This window comes from Kogia breviceps, chromosome 4 (assembly GCF_026419965.1).
Source record: "Kogia breviceps isolate mKogBre1 chromosome 4, mKogBre1 haplotype 1, whole genome shotgun sequence".
NCBI classification, from domain to species: Eukaryota; Metazoa; Chordata; class Mammalia; order Artiodactyla; family Physeteridae; genus Kogia; species Kogia breviceps.
This window is the reverse complement of record NC_081313.1, coordinates 40587959-40615348: the sequence shown is the minus strand read 5'-3', so window position 1 is coordinate 40615348 and position 27390 is coordinate 40587959. Positions and strand designations below refer to the sequence as shown.

The following is a 27390-nucleotide window of genomic DNA, read 5'->3' as shown; positions in this document are numbered from 1 at the left end:
TACTCTGATATAAACCTTGATGATTAGTTTATATTCAGTTAAATAAATAAAATTAGACAACCAATTTTCAAGAGGATAATATACAGCTTATGACTTTGAATTCATTTTTTTAAAAGGTAATATATTTTCACATATAAATTGTATAATCTCTAAATTATGGCTAAAAAAAGCTTAATGTAAAATCCAAACAAGTAAAATATTATCAATTCTACTTTATTGAGAGCCAAAGCTCCCACATAATAACATGCAAGAATTTTAAATTCTTGAAAGCAAGTGTCAAGTACTATACACAATTTCCATACACAGCAGGTAGCAAAGCAAGAAAAGAACTGACACAGTTACTCTCCTTAAAAGAGACATACAATAGAGAACTGTTATACAGCGCTAGCATACTACAGATCTATGCATTAAAGATGTTGTGGCTATTAACAGTTTAAACCTTTACTGTATTTTACTAATTGGTACATAGAACCTTAAAGCTTTTGAAAGATAAAACATTCCAGTCAGTTCAATTCTCCAGCATTGTTCAAGTATTCCAAGTAGGAACAAAGAGGAAAATAAATCTGCTTTAATTGCTGAAGAATCACAGATAATAGAGATGGTTGAATACTTCAGAGGAAAGATCTTTTGTTCCTTAAACAATTTTAATAAAGAAAGATCATTCTCTATTTAAGTTTAAATGGTCCCTGTCTGCATATTAAAACTATTATAACATTCATTTCCTCTGTATTTAGTTAGTACAAGTTTTATATAGCTTGACAGTATGTGAAAATAACTTATTTTAATTGGGAGTATATTTTAGAACACAAAGTTCTGTACTTATCAATATAATTTTATTTAAAATAACTGTATATAATAATTGATCTGACTTGTTTAATCAGTGTTAAATGTAAGAGTTAACCAAAGTTGTTTTAAAACTAATGACATGTCATTAATAAGAGTAGAAATATTTCTATTTAAATGATCGATTAATTCTATTAATTTAATAGAATTCAGTAATTTAAGAGCATGTTTTACCCATAAATATAAAACAAGCTATTTTAATATAAGTTCAAATGCTGAGGTATATTATATCATGTAACAGGAATATTATATACAATTTAATAATCTTCTAAACATGTAAGCAATCACTTACTATGGGGATTAATGCTACTGGTACATAATACATTTACTGATTAACCTATATCAAAAGTGCAGAAGGAAACACATTTATTTCTAGCTATACTAAGTCTTAACATTTTTCATTACTTGAATTTTTTATATTTTCCAAAATCAATGCCCTCCCTCCCTACACACACACACACACACACACACACACACACACACACACACACACACCAGTACTTGAAAAAAGGCCAATAAGGATGGCCATTTCACTATAAAATTTACACTACCAAAATCATTAGTCATTACTTCTTCCTTAGAATTTTAAGCAATAGTATTGCTACAATCTTAAAAGCTATTCACCAATTTTCTTTAGTAGTTTGTGGGTAACGTAAAACCAAGAGAGCAGTACATTGTAAACAACTATTGCTGTTTTTAAAACCTAAAACTATATTGCAAACTAACACTTATATTTAGTCAACATTTTTCTCTTTTTAATAGTCTCATCTAAATACAAGAATATAAATAAGCATCTGCAAAGTAAAAAACATGAAAAAACATTATTCCATATTTAGTGCAAGTCTTAAAGAAAAAAAACTTTCATGCTAAACTGCCACCATGGAAGGTTCTCAAAAGCTGCTATTCTTTGATGTAAAATGAAATACTACTTAGTGAATAAAACATAAAAAACTCCTGTCTACCCTTCAAAGAGACATATCCTTTGACCCGGTACTCCAGACTAAAGCCTTGAAATTTTTGCACAAGAATGCTGCGTGAGGAAAGTCCAGACAAAACAGACACTTGAGATGCTAGAAGGCTGTATAACCCCAATCGCAGACACTACTCCTTCTAATAATCTAGCAGAGATAGCGCTGCCATACACCAAAAGAAAGTAATCTCACCAAAAGAAAACTGACGCCTTAAAAAAAAAAAAAAAAAAAGCAAGCAGTCAAAGCAAATATAAGCCTTTAACTTACGTTTATCTTTTTGTGCAGGTCACCTCTTAATGACCGATTTTTAATTCAAGTTTCCAGACTTATAAAAAGTTTTCATCTATAAACTTTTAGTATTGTAGGAGGCAAAAATAACATAAAACAAATACTGGTGCTGCAAATATGGTTTTATTTTGAAAGACTTGCAAAAATCATTTTTAAAATTTCTTACAGTAATACAAGCAATGAAAAAATTTAAAACCTGTAAGTGACAATAAATTTATATTAAATAACGTGCTGCTTGCAGACATTCTAAAACAGCAATATTTGTTGGCTGAATGTGTTAATAACATGTGCTTAATCAAGTAGCAATTACTTATTGCAAGTATCAACAAGTAACAAACCTTTAACTGCTGTGTTATTGCGATTTGGAAGTAACTGTCAAATGGTGAAACAAAAAATTGGCAGCATTCAAAACACTGACTATTTATTTTACATGTACACTTAATTTTTAAATAAAGATAATACAGACTACTTAAAATATCTAAAATATTAGGATTTTATATTAGTAGTGTGTACTATCATGTAGTTTTTCAAAAAAAAAAAAAGTTTAGAAATCATAGCCATCCTTCACACCCCACGCCACAGATTTGAGATTTACAGATAGCTAAAAAAAAAAGTTTCCTTTCTCACATGCATGTATGTTGAGATTGAATGTATAACTAAGTGTAACACCTTTATAAGATTTAAAACAGGTGGTGCTTAATAGTTTTTAGATAAAACTACCAAGTACCTAAATGAAAACAAACCACTGAACGTATCAATATAAACACTGAAGGATAGTGCCTGGCACACTTAAGTGCTCAGTAAGTATTTACTGAATAAATAAATGAAGAATGAAGGAAAGATGGCATGTAACATAATTTTATGGAAGTAATATACTAATGTCAAATTATTAAGGCTTATTTCACATTATTTTTATTAATAAACTGAAATCAATTCTTATTTTATCAGGGTAGTTTTTTATTTTTGTGTGTTAAAAGATTAACTATAGCAGTTGATAGCTAATATAAGGAAATTGTGAAAAACAGGAATTAGTATTTTTAAAATACTTAATACAAATGATTAAAAAGCAAATCAAAAATGTACCTATGCAGGTCTAAGTTATGCTTTAGTTGCTTTGTGGGGGAGCCTTTACTCAAACTCTTCAAAGAGTACTGAAAATTTAACTTCTCTCTTTTGTATAATACAAGTGAATATAAAAAGACAATGTGTTCATTGGACTTGCGTATTCATCAAATGTACTGAAAGGAGACTGGGGTGGGGTGGCATAAAGAAAAAAAAGTTACTCTCTTAATAAGCACAAAGGCAAAGACATTCTTCACCCCACCTCCATGGCACAGCAGCTCCTGCTACAAAAAACAAGGGCCTAGCAAACAACCATTCGTTAGCTTTCCTTGTTGTCTGTAGGAAGTATCACATATTTGAAAATAATGGTGCAACCCACAAAATTGCATCACACGAAAGTTTTTTTTTAAACACTGTGCTTCTACATAAATCAATAAGATTATTTTAAGACACTGTCATCACCTCTTTTGATATTTAACATTTTATTAGTTGCAAGAATAAATGAAAAGGTTAGCAATTTATACACAACAAACAAGAGAGAAGATATTAAGAATGACTGATTAAAAATTTACCATGTGCTCTGATATAAAATTCATTATTAGCAGTAATCCAGGAATTATTACAATTTTATTCTCTGAAGATTTGTTTTCTAACAATGTGAACATTATGTATAGCTCCAAAATGACAGAATAGAATTCTTTACACTAGAAAATGCTAAGCAGACTTTACCCCCCTACATTCTATTCCTAAAAAAAAGGATAGGATACAAGTTGTCAATATACAACTGATGCACAGAATAAAACGTTTTTTTCTTTGTATGGTATCAACATCCACAGAACACTATAAAAATTCCTTTAATTTGTTATGTTATATATATTAAATTCTGCCTGTCAGATATAACAGTAAAAAAAGAAAGAAAAAGTTTACTTGGTGACATGCCCCTAGAGCTAATCTAATAACAGTTTAAAATAATAAGCATTATAGGGAGTTCCCTGGTGGTCCAGTGGTTGAGAATCCACCTTTCAACACAGGGGACATGGATTTGATCCCTGGTTGGGGAACTAAGATCCACACGCCGTAGGGCAACTAAGCCCGCATGCCGCAACTACTGAGCCCATGCGCCACAACGAAAGATCCTGTGTGCCACAACTAAGACCTGACGCAGCCAAAAATAAATAAATATTTTTTTAAATAATAATAATAAGCAGTATATACTTAAGATGAAAGAAATGAAACATGACAGGACAAATAAAAAAGGGTCTGAGGTCCTAGCTCTCCATGAAATCCACGTAAGGAAGAAGTATGATGACCTAAATTTTAAGTTGCCTTACTAGACTGCTAAGATTAAAAAGAACAGAGGTAATAATCCCCACCATATCCTGCACCATAGATCTGGAGTATCATGAGAAATCCTGGCAACAACATTTAAAAAGGGATTCAGTCAAACTGGAAGGTAATCAAGATGATGAATTAACTGAAACTCATGTAAAATGAACCAAAGCCCTGGGGATGGTTAAGCCAGAAAAGAGAAGACTTAGGAGAATGATTCTCAAACATTTTGGTCTTAAGACTCCTTTACACTCTTAAATATTATTGGGACCCCAATGAGATTTTGCTTATATGAGATATGCCTATAGATATTTATCATATAAGAAATTAAAATGGAGAGAAATTTAAACATAAACTTAGTTTAAAATAATAATAAACTGATTATATACTAATATAAATAACTATAAAACTATATTTCAAAAACTAAAACTTTGAGTAGCACTTTTGAAATCTCTAATGTCTAGCTTAATAGAAGACAGCTGAATTCTAACTTCTGTTCTTACATTCAAATTGTTGGCTAAGTTGTCTTGCTTACTATATATGAAGAGAACTCATCCTTGCACAGACATATAATTAGAGAAGGGAGCAATATTTTAATAACCTTAATATTTTCATTCTCTCATTAAATCCATGGTTGGTTCTTGCATTTTAATTGAAAATTTTACCAGGACTTCCCTGATGGCACAGTGGTTAAGAATCCGTCTGCCAATGCAGGGTACATGGGTTCGATCCTGGCCCGGGAAGATCCCACATGCCACAGCGAGACTAAGCCCATGTGCCACAACTACTGAGCTTGCGTTCTAGAGCCTGCGAGCCACAACTACTGAAGCCCGTGTGCCACAACTACTGAAGCCTGCGCACCTAGAGCCCGTGCTCCGCAATAAGAAGCCACCGCGATGAGATGCCCACACACTAACAAAGAGTAGCCCCCGCTTGCCATAACTAGAGAAAGCCCGTGCATGGCAACGAAGATCGTACGCAGCCAAAATAAATAATTATATTTATTTTTTTAAAAAAAAGAAGATGAAAGTTTTACCCATTCATGATTTTATAACCATCATGTTAGTTATGGAAAATACTGGTTCACAGAAGTATGCAGATCTTCCAAATGTTAACATATTTCATTACACAGTATTTTAAAAGTCACGTTCATTAATATCACTACCAATCCCATTAGAACAGTCTTTAAGTACTGGGAAGTTGTCAAGCTCATTCAGATCAGTGGCAGAATCAAGTTCTACAAAAATTCTAATTTTCACTTGAAAGCTTGAAGTTTATCATGAGCAACACTTCCTGTAAGTGACAGGTTTATTTCTGAAAAGATGTCTGCCACGTACTGAATACTGAACAACCATAATGTGTCTGTTGTCTGTTATTGTTTTTTCACCTAAAAGGTGTTCCATGAAGAAAAGGACTAGGTTCAGTTCGCAACAGCAACTCAACCATACAAGTGTTTTTCCTTGATACAACTGTACTTCATTCAGCATGTCGAAGAGTTTTATGCATATTTCTGTTTTGCTACATGGAACATAAAAAAGATGTACATGCAGAATTGAGATTTTTAAAAATTAATAATTTTCACTGCTTCATCAAACACATTAAGTGAAACTAGCTTCTTTTTTAAGAAACCTCAAATGCAGGGAAGTGAAGGATACAATGACAGGTCACACAGTTAGGGCCACTGCCTTGATTTACACTATGGTGCTAACAGTTTTGCCACAGTTGCTTTTGTAACATACATGTCAAAGTCAACACAGTGAAAAGGGCAAATAAAGTCTTTGAATAATTATGAAAAGGTTGACTCTGTGGACCTTCTACAAGGGTCTTGCTCCCTCAGCCCCCCACCACTCTTTGAGAACCACTGATTTAGAACCAAAGAGCTGTTTTCAAATATACAGAAAGCTATCATGTAGAAAATGGCATGCCCCATGTATTTTTAGGGCAGATCCTTTTTTAAAAATAAATTTATTTATTTTATTTTATTTATTTTATGTTTGGCTGCATTGGGTCTTTGTTGCTGTGTGCGGGCTTTTCTCTGGTTGTGGTAAGCGGGGGCTACTCTTCGTTGTGGTGCACAGGCTTCTCACTGCAGTGGCTTCTCTTGTTGCAGAGCATGGGCTCTAGGCACGTGGGCTCAGTAGTTGTGGCATGCAACTCGGTAGTTGTGGCTTGCGGGCTCTAGAGCGCAGGCCCAGTAGTTGTGGAGCACGGACTTAGTTGCTTGGCGGCATGTGGGATCTTCCCAGGCCAGGGATCGAATCCGTGTCCCCCGCATTGGCAGGCAGATTCTTAACCACTGTGCCACCAGAGAAGCCCAAGGGCAGATCTTGAACCAATGGACATTATTTATAAAGAAACAGCTTAGCACCAAATTAAGAAACAACCTTTTCCCTTTAAAAACAATTGATGAACAGTAAAATCCATCCTTTATAGTGTACAGCTCTGTTTTTTCTACCAAATGCATCACAAAAAATATCAGTTTTGACAAAAAAATCACCACCACAATCAAGATAGAGAACAGTTCCATCACCCCCTAAAATTTTCTAATGCCCTTTATAGTTAATTCCTCTTCCAACATCCAATCCTGAAAACCACTCATCAGTTTTTTGTCCCTAAGGGTTTTTTTGCCTGTTCTAAAATGTCAAATGAATGAAATCACACAGTATGTACGTAGCCTTGGAGTCTGGCTTCTTATTCACATAAAGCATGCTAATAAACATGCTAATAAGAAGCATGTTTGTTCCTAATCAGTGTGCAGAAATCCACTGACAGTGTTTCCAGTTACTGAAGTTATTTCCATGCAGGATTTTGTGTAAACATAGATTTCATTTCACTTTGGTAAATATTCAGAAGTGAGACTACTGGATTATATGGTAAGCATATGTTTATAAAAAACTGCCACACTATTTTCCAAAATCGTTGTACCATTTTGCATTCCTATGAGAGTTCTAGTAGCTCTGCATCCTTGCTAGCATTTGGTATGGTCAGTTTTTTTAAGCCATTCAAATAAGTGTGTAGTGGGAGCTCATTGTAGTTTTTTTTTTTTTTTTTTTTTTTTTTTTTGCGGTATGCGGGCCTCTCACTGCTGTGGCCTCTCCCGTTGCACAGCACAGGCTCCGGACGCGCAGGCCTAGCGGCCACGGCTCACGGGCTTGGTTGCTCCGCGGCATGTGGGATCTTCCCGGACCAGGGCACGAACCCGTGGTCTCCTGCATCGGCAGGCGGATTCTCAACCACTGCGCCACCAGGGAAGCCCTCATTGTAGTTTTAATATGCAATTTCATAATCACTAATGATGTTAAGCATCTTTTCATGCATTTATTTCCCATCTGAGTATCTTCTGGGTAAAGTGTCTGCTCATTTTTATTTGAGTTAATACCTTATTGTTTAGTTATAAGTGGTGTTTATTTTCGTATACAATTCCTTTATTAGATACATGTTTTGCAAATATTTTCTCCCAATCTATGGCTTGTCTTTTCATTCTTTTAACAATGTCTTTCAAAGCAATTTGAAAGAAAATTTTATTTATGAGGAAGTCCAACTTCATAATTTTTTTAAAAATAAATTATGCTTTGGTCTTATAGCTAAAAAATATTTATCCAAACCAAAGTTACAAAGATTTTCTCCTACATTTTCTTCTAGAAGTTTTACAATTTTCAGTTTTATATTTTGGATTATGAGTTTACATCTAGGGCTTTGAGTTAATTCTTAAGTATCGTGCAAGGTATGAAGTTTTTTGTTGTTTTTTGGTTTTTTGCATTTGGATATACAATTATTCCATCTTCATTTGTTTTAAAGACTATTTTTTTTCTCCATAAGAAACACGCTTTTAATAATTATGACTGATCAGTAACATAAAGAGCAGCCTCAGAAGAAATGAGAATCAGCTGGAAATTTTTAAAATAGAAGTTTAAGAACCAGTTGTTCAGTCCAATAAAAAAAAGGGCAGAACATTAAATTATCCTTCCAACTCTCAGTCTATGAAGTCCCCAGAGGGGGATGTCTTAGGGAAGACTTACAGGTCTTCTTCCCTCATGTTCTCAACCCTCACCCTCCAACAGTTCAGCTTTTATCTAGTTTATTACTAACTGAATTCCCACATAAGATTTCTCTTGGAAAAAAAAAAAAAGATTCCTCTTGAATAAAAGGTTAAACAATTTTTTAGATGAAAAACAACCGGATGCAGTAATATAACTAGGTAACATCTAAAGTTATCCTTTGGTTTTAAATTCCTAAGACCCATTTTCTAAAACTAGAATAACCACTGAAATTGGTCTCCAACTAAGTTTAGTCCATATGCTTAATCACTGGGCTTTAATAGGCATACTTGTATTAATTTTAAAAATATATTATATAACAGTGTTCAATAGAAATCATAATAGCTAGATCCCTTACCTTCCAATTAAGATTCAAGCTTCTATCCAATTTCAGATACAAATATAACAGTAGTCTATAACAGCAGTGTTGAGAAATTAATAAAAATGGTATACTAAGTAAACAAATGGGTTTACCTTATATAATAGTGACATTAAAATGCTGTTTCCACATCTCCTTTTAAAACACTCATGAGAATTTCACATTTTGAAATATTTTTATCATTAATGTTGATATATACATTTTTAGAATCATTTTTTGTTCAAAATGCAAGCATAATCAACTCCAATTGCTCAATATTTCTGGAAGTACCCTTCATCCCCTGATCTTGTCATTATGCTACTTATTAAACTCTCCATCCAACAGTGTGTAGGAAAAAGAAGACATGAAACCCCTACTGGCATTATGTTACCTATCTGATTATTTAATACTTTCATTTTAATATAAAACTAAATGAATGGCAAAAACTTAGGTTTGAAAATTACCTATGGGTTTCAGTTATCCATATTAAGTATCACTTCAAGGACTATGAGTAATTATACATAAGACTTCGACTGATTTCAACTGGAATATCACACTGACATTTTGACTACTATACTTCAAGAAAGACATAACAAAGCTAGGGAAAAATCTAAAAAGGGCAACAAAGTTCATTAAAACTATACAACTGATTTTAGGGGATATCATTAAAAACACAAAATTCATACCTCTCTGGTATGCTCCATAGCACATTTTTAGAGCAATAGATTGCTGTCTGACTTATTCATTTTGCAAACTGAATAGTAAGAAAAGAACTTAGAAGTGCTACTAACAAACTCTCTAAAATCTGAAGCTTTATTATAGTGAGTAAGCCTCATAATACTGGAACAAGAAAGTAATCTCTTGGGGCTTAAAAGAGATGGTCATTGGAAAAGGTAAAATAATAGTACCCTCATTAATGAATGAATATGTGGCATGTGTAAATCCTCCTCCTCTCAAACACACACCGGTCTCATTTCTCTTATACTTGACTAAGCAAGTGACATTTGGTTTTTTTGTTTGGTTTTTTTGGGGGGTTTTTTGGCTGAGCCACGTGGCATGAAAGATCTTAGCTCCCCAACCAGGGACAGAACCTGGGCCCTCTGCAGTGGAAGCATGGAGTCCTAACCACTGGACCATCAGGGAATTCCCAGCAAGTGACATTTGATTAACACTTGATGAACAGGTAGATGGTACCTGGAGGAAGAGCTAGGGAATTGGTAAAAAGCAGCTGGGCATAATTAACTGAAATCTGAATGCCCTGAAGCAGAAAAGAAGAACAGCAAGTTCCAGGATTGGTGTGGCTAAAGCACAGAGTGTAAAAGACAGAGGCACAAGATAAACTTAGAAAGGCAGGAGTTAAATCACACAAGACCTCAAAGGCCATGATAGGATTTTAATGTTTACTTTCAGGTCAGTAAAAAACACCAAAGGTTTTTACACAAAAGGATGACACAGCCAGCATTTTTAAAAGAATATTCTGTTTATCTGTGGAAAATGAACTAGAGGAAGATTAAAGTATCTATGGAGATCAATTAAGAAACACTGCACAGGGCTTCCCTGGTGGCGCAGTGGTTAAGAATCCGCCCACCAATGCAAGGGACACAGGTTCAAGCCCTGGTCCGGGAAGATCCCACATGCCACGGAGCAACTAAGCCTGTGCGCCACAACTACTGAGCCTGCACTCTAGAGCCCGCAAGCCACAACTACTGAGCCCACATCCCACAACTACTGAGACTGCATGCCACAACTACCAAAGCCCGCGTGCCTAGAGCCTGTGCTCCGCAACAAGAAGCCACTGCAATGAGAAGCCCATGCACCGCAATGAAGAGTAGCCCCCACTCGCCGCAACTAGAGAAAGCCCACATGCAGGAATTAAGACCCAGTGCAGCCAAAAATAAATAAATAAAATTAATTTTTTTTTAAAAAGAAACACTGCAGCAATCTAGGTGAAAAATGATGGTAGCCTTGACTAGGATGATGGCAAGGTCAGGAGGCAGATCTAAGAGATAATTTAAAGACAAAACCAACCAGTCTTAGGCATAACCAGCCTTCCAAATTGTCTGTACTTATCTATTTATTTAACTGTTTATACCCTTAATGGTGCAAACAGAAACTTAAGTGTGACCCATTATTTAAATTATGTTTACAGGTTCAAAATTAAGTGACAAAAGAATGTACAACTAGAAAGGGAGTAGTTAAGAAACATACCCATATATCTGATAACTGTAAACCAGATATAAAATGAAAAGCATGTTTATATGATTACACATTTTTACTAGAAGTCTTAGAAACTTTACAAAATTTATGCCATTGCATAAATAACAAGTTGCATCTAAAGTAACACCACACACTGAAAAATTCTGTAAGTGACGATTACCAAAATTCTATCTGCTGCTGATTAACAGAAGAACCTTATTCATTTATTGGTAGTTGTAATCGCTCATGCATAATGCAGAAATAGGATGTGTGTGAGTACACACACATATATATACACAGTAACAATTACAATAATTGGTTCCAGAAAAACCCAATATACTTAATTTTAGATAGTACTGGTAAGTTCTTAGAACTTAAATAGGAGTGTAACTGAGAAAATTAAAAATAATATATTCATTACAAAAATAAAAATATTGATTTCTGGGCTTCCCTGGTGGTGCAGTGGTTGAGAGTCCGCCTGCCGATGCAGGGGACGCGGGTTCGTGCCCCGGTCCGGGAGGATCCCACGTGCTGCGGAGCGGCTGGGCCTGTGAGCCATGGCCGCTGAGCCTGTGCGTCCGAAGCCTGTGCTCCGCAACGGGAGAGGCCACAGCAGTGAGAGGCCCACGTACCGCACAAAAAAAAAAAAAAAATTGATTTCTACTTACAAATGCCACAAAAATGGAAGCCTTTTGTAATTTTAATGTTTGCATATGATTTAATATTTGTGTAAAATGCTTAACACAAATTATATTTTTGTAATGATTATTTCTTCTTAAAATTTATATACACTTTTCCTAGAAGAACCCAAAACACCATCTGAAAAATCTGTTGTACAAAAATAACCCTGAAGGCACAATCCTAGCAGTGTATAGTAGAGAATTCTTACCAATTTTTCATCAACCATTATGAGTTGCGTGTCTCGAGTTTGGTCCTGTGCCAACCTCCATGTGGAAGTGCTCAGCGACCTGCAGTGAAAGACTTTAAGTTAAAAAGTGATCCATGCAATGAGAGAGGCAGACAAATCTTACAGAAACCAGCTACTTTAACAGTATCTGTCTTATAAAACAAAAAGAATAGAAAGAAATAGAAGAGGGCACAAAAATCCTTTTTCTCCCCAATTAGTTCTGTCTGCTGAGTTTTTGGCAGACTCTCACTTGACAGTTCACAACAGGCTGTACTTTACGGCAGTCTATAGGCTCTCTGTCATAGAAGGGCCACCAGTGACAAGAACTGTTCTGCTCTCTATGAATGCACATTGGCTAGTTTGTCATTACAAGGAAGAAAAATGCAAAGCTATATCAACACTTCAGGAATGCTGATTCCTAAATGATGGCATCAGAAAGAAAAAGAAAAATCTCCATCATATTCTTAATGGACTAAAGTAAGAGTTGTAGAATTTAATTACATAATGTTAACAAAAAGTTCCTTCACTCTAATTTCAAAACAAAAGTTTAAATAGGAATGATTTGCATGATCATTTAAACCAATGTTACTGGTTTAATCCTGTGGCCTCTTCACAGAATTGAATAAAGTCTGAATAGCTGGAATAGAAATATCAAGTCAGAAATAAAATTAGCACAGATTTTACTTAATCTAACTCCTTTGTATTAGCATGGTCCCACTCTCACCCCAAGGAAACTATGAAAAGCTAACAGATTTTTTAAATTTCATGTACACACTGCAGTTTATACTAATGAGTACAATAGCCACCGATGATTGTGACAATTTAGCATTTAAGAATTTTCCAAAATATTAAACCATCTTATGTAGATTTCTCTTTATAAAGTTAGTATACACAATTGACTTGAGTTTCCAAACCAACTGAATATAGAGTATTCAATTCTTTTATTTAATGCAATATAATCACCAATAATTCATGCAAAACTTCATGCCAAATGTTCAACTTTCAGTAGCTACACTGTACACAGCTTTATAGAAAATCTACCTACTAATAACATAAAGATAACTCATAATACAAAAGGCTTTGTTTCGTGAACATATATTTTTTTAAAATATCAATTATTTCCCCTAATACAATTCATTATCACTATAAATACCTTGCTCAGAAATATATCCACACAAAATACATCTACATGGATATTATTTTAAATTACTTACACAAACAGTTAAAATATATGTTCTAGTTGTTATAATACTAAAGAAGTATAATTAAGTACCTTTTAAAATCTATTTACTCTGGAAATCACTAAGAACAATAATATGACAATAAGAACATTCTGCATATTTATAACTAAATCCATATACTGCAAGAAAAAAGTGAGGCAATGATAAGGGAATTCAGGAAAATTTGAAATATTAGAAGTATTAGAAGTATTAGAAAATGTAGGGACTTCCCTCATGGTCCAGTGGGTAAGAACCTGCCTTCCAATGCAGGAGACGCAGCTTCAATCCCTGGTCGGGGAACTAAGATCCCACATACCACAGGGCAACTAAGACCACACACCACAACTACTAAGCCCACATGCTCTAGAGCCAGTGGGCCACAACTACTGAGTTCACACACCACAACTAGAGAGCCCACGCATCACAACTACTGAGCCCGTGTGCTCTAGAGCCCCCACACCGCACACAGAGCCAACGCACTGCAATGAAAGATCCCTCGTGCCACAACTAAGACCCGACACGGCCAAATAAAATAAATAAATAAATAAATAAATAAATATTTTAAAAGGAAAAGAAAATATAGCTATATTTCAAGAAAATGGAACTACCTAATTCCTCTAATGAACAGAAGTGTTAGATCAAAATAGTGGAAATTAGATTAAAACTCTGTGATCCACGAACTGTGTAATTTAAAATTATACAGTAGGTTTGATTGATTTAAACAATTTTCTTTTAAATTGTATGTTAAAATCTTATTGTACATTAGTTGTAACCCAAAGTACATTTTTAAAAATTTTAAAGTATATATACTTTAATGATAGATATATTTTAATAATTTTAGATTGATCTCCAACTAATCACAAGAATGAAGCTGTATGTCATTTTCTATAAACACATAACTATTATAAACAAATACACAGATGAAAAAATATGCTTATATTTTTATCAGCCTGTATGTAAAAGGCAACACAATAAAACACAAAAGATGTTAAGTAAAATAATATTACCAGAGTTAAAAATAAAAATAAAAATCTTTTGTAAGAAAAAGATAGTCTAGAATGCAAAGAAATTATAAGTAGAAATTCTTATTTATTATTTGAAACAATATATTCACATATAACTTATTTCAGAAAAATTTGCCTAAGTAAAAAAAAAAAAACACAATGTATATATGTATATGTATATATACGTGCATATGGGTTATATATATTAAGTCATGTGATAAGTAGCTACTCCTGAAACACAGAGACAGCAATTCTTAAAAAACAAACCTCAGATGTGGAGAAAAATTTTCCTCCAATTCTAGATAGCTAAGGTAGCAACAGAGATCTACAGTCAATTAAGAACACAGCATTTAATTAATTATACCTACAAAATATAATCTACAGTTAATTTTAGATTAAATGTGAACTATATAGCAAATATCTTTTTGTTTATTAGCCTGTAAAGAACACCACAACAGTGAAGTGGAAGAAGTAAAGAAAATATTTTTAGTCATATTAGAGTATAAAAATGTTACTAAACAAAATATAAAACCTAGAAAGCATAAAGTAAAAAATGACAGAAGCTACTACATAAAAACTTCTAAACCAAAATACAATAGATTAAGAATAAGACAGGTAACAAACAAGAAATCTTTACAACACAAAATAGTAAAGGATCAATATCCAAAATAGGTAGGGAATTCCCTGGCGGCCCAGTGGTTAGGATTCAGTGCTTTCACGGCTGGGGTCCCAAGTTTCATCCCACAAGCTGCGCAACAGGGCCAAAAAAAAAAAAAAGTGGTAAAAGAGCTCCTACAAATTAGTACATAGGAATAATGAGTTTCAAAGGAGGGAGTCAAACAAGAAAAAAACAACCCAATTACAAATGGAAAAAGAATTTGAAGCCACATTTATCTAAAGATCTACAAATAACCAATAAGCACATGAAAAGATGTTCAACATTACTAATCACTAGGGAAATGCAAGTCAAACCCACAATGAGATATCACTTCATACCCGTTAGGATGGTTATGAAAAAATAAGCATTGGTGGAATATGGAGAAATTGGAACCCTTCTGCATTGCTGGTGGGAATGTAAAATGCAGTTGCTGTGGAAAACAGTATGGCAAGTCCTAAAAAAACTGAACAGAATTAACATGTGATCCAGCAATTCCACTTATGGGTATATACCCAAAATAACTGAAAGGAGGGACTCAAACAGATATCTGTAATATTCATAGCAGCATTATTAGCAACAGCCAAGAGCAAAAACAGTCAAATATTAATAATCATATTTTATTGGGCCATGTATCATAATACTAGGAAGTTAAGTATACACACAGAAATTACTAATATGTAATGATTAGTAAATAAATGGTAATTTTATTTTGCTATTTAGTACCCTTTTGTGGTTTTTTTGGCTGCGTTGGGTCTTAGTTGTAGCACACGGGATCTTCATTGAGGCATGCAGGATCTTTTGTCTCCACGCATGGGCTCTTCATTATGGCACACAGGCTTCTCTCTAGTTGTGGTGTGCAGGTTTTCTCTTCTCTAGTTGCAGTGTGCAGGCTCCAGGGCGCATGGGCTCTGTAGTTTGCAGCACGTGGGCTTTCTCATTGAGGCGCATGAGCTCAGTAGTTGTGGCGCGCGAGCTTAGTTGCCCTGTGGCATGTGGGATCTTAATTCCCAGACCAGGGATCAAACCCACATCCCCTGCATTGGCAGGTGGATCCTTTACCACGGGACCATCAGGGAAGTCCCTAGTACCCATTTTTGAGAAACTTAGAAATTTTGTTTGCTTCATGAACTTGCCTTGCTATCCACCCATTTGTTTTTAACTGGTCTGTTCATATTTCCAAGTTTCTTAAGTGTCAATCTTAATTCTGAGACCAAAGGATAAACTATGAGGGCTGTGACTGTCACTAATCAATTATTAGAGTATACAATTTATTCTATTTAGTTTTTTTGCATAAGTTTCCTGTAAGACAATGAGGTATCCTGGAAATGGATATTAAGAGATCTTATTTCTAACTCTGAATTTTACTGCTTACTGTTGTGTCTATGAGCAAATCACTTAACATCTCTGCATCTCAATTTCATTTTTGTAAATGTGTAAAACGAGGGCTTGTTCCTCTCTTTTTTTCCTACTGAAGAGTCTATGTGATTCTAATAAGTGGAACTGATTATAGTTCTAGTTTGTTTTAATAATCCCCTATGAAAATGCTATGTAATAACTACTCAACTCATAATCTGATTTTCTTTAAAAATTTAAGGAGTTACAACTTTCAAAAGCATATACACATTTGTTTATGCATTCATTTAATGATGAACATTTGGGTTGTTTCTGCTAAAGATATTCACGTGCAGTTTTTGTGAGGACATAAGTTTGCAACTCTTTGGGTAAATACCTAGGAACACAACTCATGGCTTATATGTTAAGACTATGCTTAGCTTTGTAAAAAACTGCCACACTGTCTCCCAAAGTGGGTGTTCCATTTTGCATTCCCACCAGCAATAAATGAGCCTTCCTGTTCTCTTCATTCTCACAAGTGTTTGGTGTTGTCAGTTTCTTGGATTTTACCTATTTTAATAGGTGTGTAGTGGCATCTCATTGTTGTTTTCATTTTCAATTCCCTAATGACATATGATGTTGAGGCACCTTTTCACATGCTTATTTTCCATTTACATATCTTCTTTGGTGAGGTATCTGTTCAGATCTTTTGCCTATTTTTAAATTGAATTTTGTTTCCTTATTGTTGAATTTTGAATTCTTTGTATATTGTCAATAAAAATTATTTATCAGATGTGTTTTGCAAATATTGTCTCCAATTCTGTGCTTTTCTTTCTCTTAAAGTGTCTTTCATGAGAAGCTTTTGGGCTTCCCTGGTGGCGCAGTGGTTGGGAGTCCACCTGCTGATGCAGGGGACGCGGGTTCGGGACGCAGGTTCATGCCCCGGTCCGGGAGGATCCCACGTGCCGCGGAGCGGCTGGGCCCGTGAGCCATGGCCGCTGAGCCTGTGTGCCCAGAGCCTGTGCTCCACAATGGGAGAGGCCACAACAGCGAGAGGCCTGCGTACCGCAAAAAAAAAAAAAAAGAGCAGAAGCTTTTAATTTTAATGAAGTCCAACTCATCTGTATTTTTCTTTCATGGATGGTGTTTTTGATGTTGTATCTAAAAACTCAGCAACAAATGAAAATACCAAGATTTTCTCTTATGTTATGTTATAGAAGTTTGATAGTTTTGCTTCTTACATTTAGATCCATGATCCATTTTGAGTTAATTTTTGTGAAAGGCGTAAGGTCAATGTGTAGATTCTTTTTGTTTTTTTGGCATGTGGTTATGTTCCAGTTCCACTCTTTAAAAAGATTATCTGTTCTCCACTGGATTGCCTTTGCTCCTTCCTCCAAGATCAGTTACCTATATTTGACTAGTCTATTTCTGGACTATCAGTTCTATCCATTGATTTATTTGCTGATCACTGTCTTGATTATTGCAGCTGCATACTAAATCTTGAAGTCAGTTAGTGTCAGTCCTCTTTGTTATTCTTCTTCACTATTATACTGAATACTTTGGGTCTTTTGCCTTCCAGTATAGAATCAGTTTCTTGACATCCACAAAGTAGCTTGCTGGGGTTTTGACTGGAACTGTGCTGAATCTATATATCAAGTTGGGAGGAAATGACATTTTAACAATATTGAATCTTCCTATCCATGTATATTTATTAGGATCTTCTATGATTTTTTTTCATCAAGGTTTTGTGGTTTTCTACATAGACGTCTTGCAAATACTGTTTTTAATACTTCAAAATATACTCTTCAAAAAGTCTTAATGGTGAAAAGATAAAAAGAAATCATTTGCACTAGAAAATAGTATCTGAATAAGAATCATATTGCTGACTCCAAGTACTAACACTATTCTCCTCTTGAAGCAAATTAACTTTATCAACTAAGAATAGTAAAACTCCCACATTATTGTAGCAGTTTGAAAACATGGCTCCAAATTCCTTTGACACTCGTCCTTCCCATGAGGGGCTGGAGGTCTATGTTCCCTATTCCTAGAATCTAGTCCTGTGACACCCTGATCAATATAATACGGAAGTAAGGCTATATGTGTTTCCAGGCTCAGACCTTAAAAAACTTAACAGTTTCCACTTCTTGTCTCTTAGAACATTGTTTCTTGGGATATTCTCTCTTGGAACCCAGCCACCATGTTGTGAGGAAGTCCAGCCTGCCCCACAAAGACCCATGTGAAGAAGAATCAATAGCCAATACCACTTTGCTAGCCAAGTGGGTGAGCTATTAGACATGAATCCTCTAGCCCACGTTGAGCCATCCCAGCAGACACTGCCTGCAGCAGAGATAAGCTTCCCTGTCAAGCCCTGACCGAATTTCAGATTTTTGAGTAAAACAAATGACTGTTGCTGTTTCAAGCAACTGAATATTGGGGTAGTTTGTGTTCAACTATAGATAACAAAAATATCCCTACAAATAACTGAATATGGTTTTATAAACATTAAAATTAAACCAGTAACTTCTAGGGACCAGAAATGATCTGCTGGACTTATAGACAAAATAAAATTCCTAATCCTATAAAAATTATTAATGAATCAATGAATCCTCAGCCTTTTGACTAAAACCAATTATGCTTGTTGTCAATTTACTGCAAACTGATTTAACCCAAATTCACATTAAATCAAAGTGTTCAGTTCCATACTAAAACATAAGGAAATATTACTAAAAGTTCTAGCAGAAATAATAAGATAATAATATATCCATCTACTTTGTGCCACAATAACTATCTCAGGCTTAAAATATGTTGATATTTGGGTCAGTCACCTTCAAGCTGATGATCTTAAAGCTCTTCAAAATCTTGAATCTATAGAGAAAATTTAAACTGTCTTCATCATACTGTACTCACTAGATAGAAGCAAGAAAGAACTAATTGTTAACCGAAAAAATAAAGATGGGAGGTCAAGGGCTTCCCTGGTGGCGCAGTGGTTAAGAATCCATCTGCCAATGCGGAGAACACAAGTTCGAGCCCTGGTCCGGGAAGATCCCACATGCTGCGGAGCAGCTAAGGCCATGTGCCACAACTACTGAGCCCACGTGCCACAGCTACTGAAGCCCACGCACCTAGAGCCCATGCTCCACGAGAGAAACTATTGTAATGAGAAGCCCTCGCACCACAACAAAGAGTAGTCCCTGCTTGCCGCAACTAGAGAAAGCCCGCATGCAGCAAAGAAGACCCAATGCAGCCTAAATAAATAAATAAATTTCATTTTTTTTAAAAAAAGATGGGAGGTCAGGAGACCATCTTAATATTCTGGGAAAATATGTAGAGTAAAAGGAAAGGCAAAGATCCTATAAATTTGGTTAATGCAGTGGAAATAAGTGATGACAGTTTATAATCTATTCACAAATTAGTTATTTAATTCTAAATCAAATTTATTGCAGTAATTTCTAATCTTTACCTAAGTACTTAATATTATCTTAAAATGTTCAACTGGTCAAGTCAGTAAAAATTATAATATCCTGTTCATAGATATTTTCCCTTTCTTCTGAGCCAGGTAGAACTCGTAGCAGGATCTAATAGCTGTTGTGCCTCTGGACATAGCTCAAGCCAAAACCTTGAAGTAATCCTTTGAGAGTCATCCAACAGACTAAGGAGATTTGTGCAAGAGGATAAGAGTAATTATGCTCACATACCAGACTTTGGAATGGAACTGAAGAGTAATAAGGAGGAGAATGTGGGCAAGGTTTCACAGGGTGGTAACAAAGAAACTGGAGGGCATGATGGAAAATGCAAAGGAGAAAGAAATATACCCAAGTGTATACCATCAGAATATCAAAATAAATAGACATGAGCTTAAAACAAAGAGAATAAGAGATACAGATGTCATGGTGATGATAATTATATTACAAAACACAAACACAAAACACACATATGAAAAGTTCATATTTAGGAAGGTCAAATCATTGAGCTACACTGGCCATTGAAGAATAACTTGACTGGTTTGGAACGCCTTAAAGGAAGGAATTGAGTTGCTGTACTTTGTCATGTCTTGTAAATAATTGGAAGCTAATTTACCATAAGATGTCAGTTATTAATCTACAAATTAAATATAATAATAAACATCTCAGCAGAATTTTTATAAAATTAGATGATCCTCGTCAGGAAGAAAAAATTCACAAAAATAACCAAGAAAATTTTGAAAAACAAGTACAGGCATACCTCGGAGATATTACAGGTTCAGTTCCAGACTACTGCAATAAAGCAAATATAGCAATAAAGCAAGTCACAAATGTTTTGGTTTCCCAGAGCATATAATAGTTATATTTATACTACACTGTGATCTAGTAAGTGTGCAATAGCATTGTATCTTTTTTTTAAAAAGTACATACCTTTATTTTAAAATAACTTTATTGCTAAAAAATGCAACCATCATCTGAGCCTTCAGCAAATCATAATCTTTTTGCAATAGTAAATGAAAGATCACTAATCACCATAAAAAATGTAATAATGAAAGAGTTTGAAATACCGTGAGAATTACCAGAAGTGACACACAGACACAAAATGAGCAAATGCTGTTGGAAAAATGGTGCTGACAGACTCAACAGAGGGTTCCCACAAACCTTCAATTTGTAAAAAATGCAGTACCTGCAAAGCAAAATAAAGTGAAGCACAATAAAACAAGGTATTCCTGTATATGGCAGGATTTGCCTTGCCAATTAATATGCTACAGTAATTAAAATATCATGGTATTAGCACAGGCACAGACACATAGATCAAATAAATAGTTCAGATCAGAGTACAAAAAAAAATTACGTAGATCTGTAAATTTACTAAATAAGCGCAATTTCACTTATCAGTGGTGAAAAGCTAGAATATTCAGTAAATGATACTGAGACAACTGGCTATCCTTTCATGGAAGAAAAATGTTTCAATACTCTTATAAAATAGTTACAGCATAGATCAAGGAATTCCAGATGGATTAATACACACATACACATCGTGTTGTGTGTGTAATTACTGGGATAAAACAGAGTTTTTTAATCAAGACACAATATCCACAAATTGTGAAAGAAAAATAACTTCTGAACAACAGAAGGCACTACACACTAAATTAAAATAAAGGAAATATCAGAGATAGTAAGTACAATACACAGAGTAAATATAAGACTAATATCTAGAATATATAAAAGATTCTTAGGAATCCAGACAAAAATCACCCCAAAAAAGAGGAGTAAAGCACAGGATATGAATATAGTAGACATTAATACCAACTATGTTGCTAATCACCTTTAATGAGAATGGTCTATACACACAAACTGGAAGAGAAAATATGTCACAATGATGAAAAAACCCCAGGACTGAACTATATGCTTCCTGAAAGAAACCCACTTTAAATATAAAGACACAGACAGATTAAACATAAAGAGATGGAAGAAGATATATTGATACCATGCTAACAGCAATCAAATCTTACTGCAGTAGCTACATTAATCTCAAAGCAAATTTCAAAACAAGGAAAATTATCAGAAATAAAGAAGAGTATAACATCATCATAAAGGGGTCAATTCTCCAAGAAAACATTAACAATCCTAAAGGTGTATATACCATACAAGAGCATGTCAAAATATGTGAGGCAAAAAGTGAAAGAACTGCAAGGAGAAACAAAGAAATCCATTAGTATAGTTGGAGACTTCAATGCTCTTTTAATAGTAATTGACAGAGCCACTAAGCAGAATATCAGTAAGGATATAGTTGAACTGAACAGCCCCATCAATCAACTGGATTTAACTGACATTTATGGAACACTTCATCCAACAACAGCAGAATATTAGGTTCACACGGAACATTCACCAAGATAAACCATGTTCTGGGCCATAATACATACCTTAACAAAGTTTAAAAAAACAGAAATCACACTATGTATGCTCTCAGTCAACAATGGAATTAAATTAGAAATCAGTAACAGAAAATTAGTAAATCCCTAATTACAGGTGACCCTTGAACAACATGGGTTTGAATTGCCCAGGTCCACTTACATGCAGATTTTTTCAATAAATACATACATGTACTATAAATGTATTTTCTCTCCCTTATGATTTCCTTAATAACATTTTTGTTTCTTTAGCTTACTGTATTTGTAAGAATACAGTCTAATATATATACAATATACAAAATACCCCTTAATAAACTGTTTATATTATTGGTAAGGTTTCCAGGCAATAGGCTATTTGCAGGCTACTAAGTTTAGAGGGAGTCAAAGTTACACATGAATTTTCAAATTTGGGTGGGGTGGCACCACTAACCCCTGTGTTGTTCAAGGATAAATTATATTTGGAGATTAAACACCACACTTCTAAATAACTTATGGGTCAAAGAGGAATTCTCAAGACAAATTTTAAAATATTTTTAACTAAATGGAAATACAACATTTCAAATTTTGTGGGATACAGTAAATGCAGTGTTTAGAAATTTATAGCACTGAATGCATATATTAGAAAAAAGGGAAAGTGAAATTCAATAATCTAAGTTTCCACCATAGGAAACTATACAAAAGAGAGCAACATAAACCTAAGGCAAGCAAAAGAAAAAAATAATAAAAATTAAGCAGAAAGAAATGAAATTGGAAATGGGCAATTGGAAAAGAAAAAATCAACAAAACTAAAAACTTGTTTGGGTGGGGAGGAGAGAAGATGGCGGAAGAGTAAGACGCAGAGATCACCTTCCTCCCCACAGATACATCAGAAATACATCTACACATGGAACTGCTCCTATAGAACACCTGCTGAATGCTGGCAGAAGATCTCAGACCTCCCAAAAGTCAAGAAACTCCCCACGTACCTGGGTAAGGCAAAAGAAAAATGAAAAAATAGAGACAAAAGAATAGGGATGGGACCTACACCAGTGGGAGGGAGCTGTGAAGGAGGAAAGGTTTCCACACACTAGAAGCCGGAGACTGAGGGTGGCAGAGGGGGAAGCTTCAGAGCCACAGAGCAGAGCACAGCAACAGGGGTACAGAGGGCAAAGCAGAGAGACTCCTGCACAGAGGATCGGTGCCGACCAGCACTCACCAACCAGAGAGGCTTGTCTGCTCACCCGCCAGGACGGGCGGGGGCTGGAAGCTGAGGCTCAGGCTTCGGTCAGATGCTGGGAGAGGACTGGGGTTGGCTGCATGAACACAGCCTGAAGGGGTTAGTGCATCATGGCTAGCTCGGAGGGAGTCCGGGAGAAGACTGGAGATGCCAAAGAGGAAAGAGACGTTTTCTTCCCTCTTTGTTTCCTGGTGCACGAGGTTAATCGCACGGCTTAATGGAGCTCCAGAGACTGGTGCGGAGCTGCCGAAAAGACGAGACTTTTTCTTGCCTCGTTGTTTCCTGGTGTGCAAGGAGAGGGGAGTAAGCGCGCCGCTTAAAGGAGCTCCAGAAACAGGAGCGAGCCGCGGCTATCAGTGCAGAAACCAGAGATGGGCATGAGATGCTAAGGCTGCTGCTGCCACCACCAAGAAGCCTGTGTGCGAGCACAGGTCAATCTCCACACCTCCCCTCCCAGGAGCCTGTGCCCTGCATTCCAATTGTAACTACCGTACCCCTCCCTACCCCCCGGCCTGAGTGAGCCAGAGCCCCAGAATCAGCTGCTCCTTTAACCCCATCCTGTCTGAAAGAAGAGCAGAAGCCCTCAGGTGACCTACATGAAGAGGCAGGGCCAAATCCAAAGCTGAACCCCAGGAGCTGTGTGAACAAAGAAGAGAAAGGGAAATCTCTCCCAGCAGCCTCAGAATCAGCAGATTAAAGCTCCACAATCAACTTGATGTACCCTGCATCTGTGGAATAACTGAATAGACAACAAATCATCCCAAATAGAGGAGATGGACTTTGGGAGCAAGATACATATATTTTTTCCCCTTTTTCTCTTTTTGTGAGTGTGTATGTGTATACTTCTGTGTGAGATTTTGTCTGTACAGCTTTGCTTTCACCATCTTTCCTAGGGTTCTGATCGTGCCTTTTTTTAAAAAAAATTTTTCTTCTTCATCATTATTTTCTATTTGAATAACTTTATTTTATTTTATCCTACTTTATTTTATCCCCTTCCTTCCTTCCTCCCTCCCTGCCTCCCCTCCTTTCTCTCTATTTTTTCTCCCTTTTATTCTGAGCCGTGCGGATTAAAGGATCTTGGTGCTCCAGCCAGGTGTCAGGGCTGTGCCTCTGAGGTGAGAGAACCAACTTCAGGACACTGGTCCACAAGAGACGTCCCAGCTCCACGTAAAATCAAATGGCGAAAATCTCCCAGAGATCTCCATCTCAACACCAAGACCCAGCTTCACTCAACGACCAGCAAACTATAGTGCTGGACACCCTATGCCAAACAACTAGCAAGACAGGAACACAGCCCAATCCGTTAGCAGAGAGGCTGCCTAAAATCATAATAAGGCTACAGACACCCCAAAACACACACCAGACGTGGACCTGCCCACCAGAAAGACAAGATCCAGCCTCATCCACCAGAACACAGGCACTAGTCCCCTCAACCAGGAAACCTACTCAACCCACTGAACCAACCTTAGCCATTGGGGACAGACACCAAAAACAAGAACTACGAACCTGCAGCCTGCGAAAAGGAGACCCCAAACACAGTAAGATAAGCGAAATGAGAAGACAGAAAAACACACAGTAGATGAAGGAGCAAGGTAAAATCCCACCAGACCTAACAAATGAAGAGGGAAGAGGCAGTCTACCTGAAAAAGAATTCAGAATAATGATAGTAAAGATCATCCAACATCTTGGAAATAGAATAAAGAAAATACAAGAAACATTTAATAAGGACCTAGAAGAACTAAAGAGGAAACAAGCAACGATGAACAACACAATAAATGAAATTTAAAATACTCTAGATGGGATCAATAGCAGAATAACTGAGGCAGAAGAACGGATAAGTGACCTGGAAGATAAATAGTGGAAATAATTACTGCAGAGCAGAATAAAGAAAAAAGAATAAAAGAACTCAGGACAGTCTCAGAGAACTCTGGGACAAAACTAAACGCACCAACATTCGAATTACAGGGGTCCCAGAAGAAGAGAAAAAGAAAGGGACTGAGAAAATATTTGAAGAGATTATAGTTGAAAACTTCCCTAATATGGGAAAGGAAACAGTTGATCAAGTCCAGGAAGCAGAGAGTCCCATACAGGATAAATCCAAGGAAAAACACGCCAAGACACATATTAAGGAAACTATCAAAAATTAAATACAAAGAAAACATATTAAAAGAAGCAAGGGAAAAACAACATATAACACACAAGGGAATCCCCATAAGGTAAACAGCTGATCTTTCAGCAGAAACTCTGCAAGCCAGAAGGGAGTGGCAGGACATATTTAAAGTGATGAAGGAGAAAAACCTACAACCAAGATTACTCTACCCAGCAAGGATCTCATTCAGATTTGATGGTGAAATTAAAACCTTTACAGACAAGCAAAAGTTGAGAGAGTTCAGCACCACCAAACCAGCTTTACAACAAATGCTAAAGGAACTTCTCTAGGCAAGAAACACAAGAGAAGGAAAAGACCTACAAGAACAAACTCTAAACAGTTAAGTAAATGGTAAAAGAAACATACATATCGATAATTACCTTAAATGTAAACGGATTAAATGCTCCCGCCAAAAGACACACACTGCCTGAATGGATACAAAAACAAGACCCATATATATGCTGTCTACAAGAGACCCACTTCAGAGCTAGGGACACATACAGACTGAAAGTGAGGGGATGGAAAAAGATATTCCATGCAAATGGAAATCAGAAGAAAGCTGGCGTAGCAATTCTCATATCAGACAAAATAGACTTTAAAATAAAAACTATTACAAGAGACAAAGAAGGACACTACATAATGATCAAGGGATTGATCCATGAAGAAGATGTAACAATTGTAAATATTTATGCACCCAACATAGGAGCACCTCAAAACATAAGGCAAATACTAACAGCCATAAAAGGGGAAATCGACAGTAACACAATCATAGTGGGGGACTTTAACACCCCACTTTCACCAATGGACAGATCATCCAAAATGAAAATAAATAATGAAACACATGTTTTAAATGATACATTAAACAAGATGGACTTAATTGATATTTATAGGACATTCCATCCAAAAACAACAGAATACACATTCTTCTCAAGTGCTCATGGAACATTCTCCAGGATAGATCATATCTTGGGTCACAATTCAAGCCTTGGTAAATTTAAGAAAATTGAAATCGTACCAAGTATCTTTCCCAACCACAACGCTATGAGACTAGGTATCAATTACAGGAAAAAATCTGTAAAAAATACAAACACATGGAAGCTAAACAATACACTATTTAATAACCAAGAGATCTCTCAAGAAATCAAAGAGGAAATCAAAAAATACCTAGAAATAAATGACAATGAAAACACAATAACCCAAAACCTATGGGATGCAGCAAAAGCAGTTCTAAGAGGGAAGTTTATAGCAATACAATCCTACCTTAAGAAACAGGAAACATCTCGAATAAACAACCTAACCTTGCATCTGAAGCAATTAGAGAAAGAAGAACAAAAAAACTCCAAATTTAGCAGAAGGAAAGAAATCAGAGAGATCAGATCAGAAATAAATGAAAAAGAAATGAAGGAAACAATAGCAAAGATGAATAAAATTAAAAGCTGGTTCTTTGAGAAGATAAACAAAATTGATAAACCATTAGCCAAACTCATCAAGAAAAAAAGGGAGAAGACTCAAATCAATAGAATTAGAAATGAAAAAGGAGAAGTAACAACAGACACTGCAGAAATACAAAAGATTATTAGAGATTACTAGAAGCAACTCTATGCAAATAAAATGGACAACCTGGAAGAAATGGACAAATTCTTAGAAATGAACACAACCTGTCGAGACTGAACCAGGAAGAAATAGAAAATATGAACAGAACAATCACAAGCACTGAAATTGAAACTGCGATTAAAAATCTTCCAACAAACAAAAGCCCAGGACCAGATGGCTTCACAGGAAAATTCTATCAAACATTTAGAGAAGAGCTAACACCTATCCTTCTCAAACTCTTCCAAGAGATAGCAGAGGGAGGAACACTCCCAAACTCATTCTGTGAGGCCACCATCACCCTGATACCAAAACCAGACAAAGACATCACAAAGAAAGAAAACTACAGGCCAAT

At 35.7% G+C, this 27390-nt stretch overlaps 1 protein-coding gene across 2 annotated transcripts in view; it reads right to left on the bottom strand.

Moving 5' to 3' along the window:
* NDUFS4 (NADH:ubiquinone oxidoreductase subunit S4) overlaps positions 1-27390 on the bottom strand; it is a 131267-nt gene that overhangs the window by 58125 nt on the left and 45752 nt on the right. For both annotated transcript variants that reach the window (XM_067030966.1, XM_059062873.2), the window contains exon 2: positions 11974-12052. In XM_067030966.1, coding sequence (XP_066887067.1) covers positions 11974-12052 — 79 coding nt within the window. The remainder of the gene's footprint in view (positions 1-11973; positions 12053-27390) is intronic.